At 29.7% G+C, this 1,713-nt stretch overlaps 1 protein-coding gene across 1 annotated transcript; it reads right to left on the bottom strand.

Annotated features, from left to right (window-relative positions):
* Positions 1-765: 765 nt before the first annotated feature.
* Positions 766-1,499, bottom strand: LOC128282568 (gibberellin-regulated protein 12-like). Its single transcript, XM_053020720.1, has 3 exons — positions 1,385-1,499; positions 1,215-1,245; positions 766-1,051 (listed from the first exon to the last, which is right to left on the bottom strand). The coding sequence occupies exons 1-3, from the start codon at positions 1,460-1,462 to the stop codon at positions 870-872; spliced, it is 291 nt and encodes a 96-aa protein (XP_052876680.1). The 5' UTR covers positions 1,463-1,499; the 3' UTR covers positions 766-869.
* Between the last annotated feature and the right edge of the window lie 214 nt (positions 1,500-1,713).

Below are 1,713 nucleotides of genomic sequence, written 5' to 3'. Positions count from 1 at the left end.
CTGAAATTGCATTGCATTGACATTCTTAAAACATGCTGAATGAATTGTTTAATATTGTTATTTTATATGAATGTTACTGTGATGACATTTGTTAATAGGTATGCTTAGTTATTATTCTACACTGGTTCACTTGTGATAGGACTCATACCAAGTTTCATAGCTCACTCCTTTTTGTTTTCCATCTCTATAGATAATTCATCAGGTTAGGACATGGACAAGGCATCCAGAGGGTCTTGGCTTAGTTTATTTATTTATTGAATTATTTTAGGCTCGTTATCTGATTTATGTTATTATTCAAAAGTTGTGTACTTTTATTTTGAACTGTGACATGGGACTTAGGATTTGGGTTTGATTTTATATTGCATGACATTAAATTTAAATTTTAGGAGGCCTAAATATGATTATTAAGTAGTTATGCATGAACCCCGATTTTTATTAAAAACATAAGTAAATATCACATTTTTCCGCTGTTAAATTATGATTAAACTTTTGAGGAACAAATAAAACAGTATTTAACTAAGCTTTCCATTAAATTAAACAAAGGTTTTAAAAATTTTTTCAAAACTTCAATAATTTTCGGGACCATTTCAGTGATTAATTTAATCTTCTGAATTCAGATCTAACGTCTAGGCTGGATTGGGGAGATTACAAACACAGAAACAAAAGGCTACACAATTGGTTAAGCTAATTGATTCAGTTCATTTATATATTGATTAATTCAACAATGAACTTAAAAATTCTAGATTGAAGCACAAATGTGAGCGATTGTTGCAAAAAAGATTGGAATTAAATGGGAACATATTGCAAGACAAAGATCTCCAAGTTTAATTCGTCATCTAATTTATTAAAACATCTTTGATAAAACACAATCAAGGACATTTGTTTTTGCCTTCCTTAGTTTTGATGTTGTTGTAGCATGGGCATTCCTCCCTATTCCCATAAAATCTCGAAGGAACACACAAACACCTCTGGCAGCAGTAATTGCAGAAGAACAAACATGGCTTCCTATGATGTGTTTTCGAACACCTATACTCGCATGCTTTGGGACAATCTGGGTATACAACAAGATTTTGGTTAAAAAAAATCTTTTTACTATTCATAAATACTTAAAATAATTTCAAATCAATGGACAAATCTATACATAATTAAGCTTTTATTTAATTATTAAAACTAAATTAATAGTAAATGGAACTTTGAACAATACTGCATTCTACCTTGGAGACGAAGTGATCCTTCCTTGCCAGCCTGTAGACATGAAACAACTACAATTAGCTTTTAAATGGGTAAAAGCCTAAAAAAAGAAGAAGTTTATAAACAGAGTAAATTCACAAAAATAAATAAAGCTTATAAATTAAAATTCAGCAAAAGGGAAGAAGTAGAGTACATTTGCTGTTTGAATGGAAAAAGTGAAAAGAATAAGGATGAGAAAGAAGGCAAAGGGAAGGCAAGAAAACCTAGCCATCTTAATATTTCTTTGTTTATGGTTTAGAAGTCCTCTTTATATACTCCCAAAACCTATTAACTAATATTTTCTAAATCTCCTTTTTTGGAAGAAAATCACTTTTTCTCATTTTAATTTTACATACTAATGCACATATGACAACTTTTGCCTCATTTCTCCGTTTTGGTATTTACACTAATTCATACCATTTTCCTTATCTATATTTCACCTGATTTATAGTTTCCTTATAATTAACATTTTCACAATTTTAC

Source organism: Gossypium arboreum, chromosome 10 (genome assembly GCF_025698485.1).
Source record: "Gossypium arboreum isolate Shixiya-1 chromosome 10, ASM2569848v2, whole genome shotgun sequence".
Lineage (NCBI taxonomy): Eukaryota > Viridiplantae > Streptophyta > Magnoliopsida > Malvales > Malvaceae > Gossypium > Gossypium arboreum.
The sequence above is the reverse complement of the archived record's forward strand: the minus strand, read 5'-3'. Positions and strand labels throughout refer to the sequence as shown.

Coding starts and splice junctions, on each gene's coding strand:
- LOC128282568 (XM_053020720.1), bottom strand. CDS start 1,462: ATGGCTAGGTTTTCTTGCCTTCCCTTTGCCTTCTTTCTCATCCTTATT. Junction 1,246..1,384: donor TTTCCATTCAAACAGCAAAT/GTACTCTACTTC, acceptor TCATGTCTACAG/GCTGGCAAGGAAGGATCACT. Junction 1,052..1,214: donor AGGATCACTTCGTCTCCAAG/GTAGAATGCAGT, acceptor TTGTATACCCAG/ATTGTCCCAAAGCATGCGAG.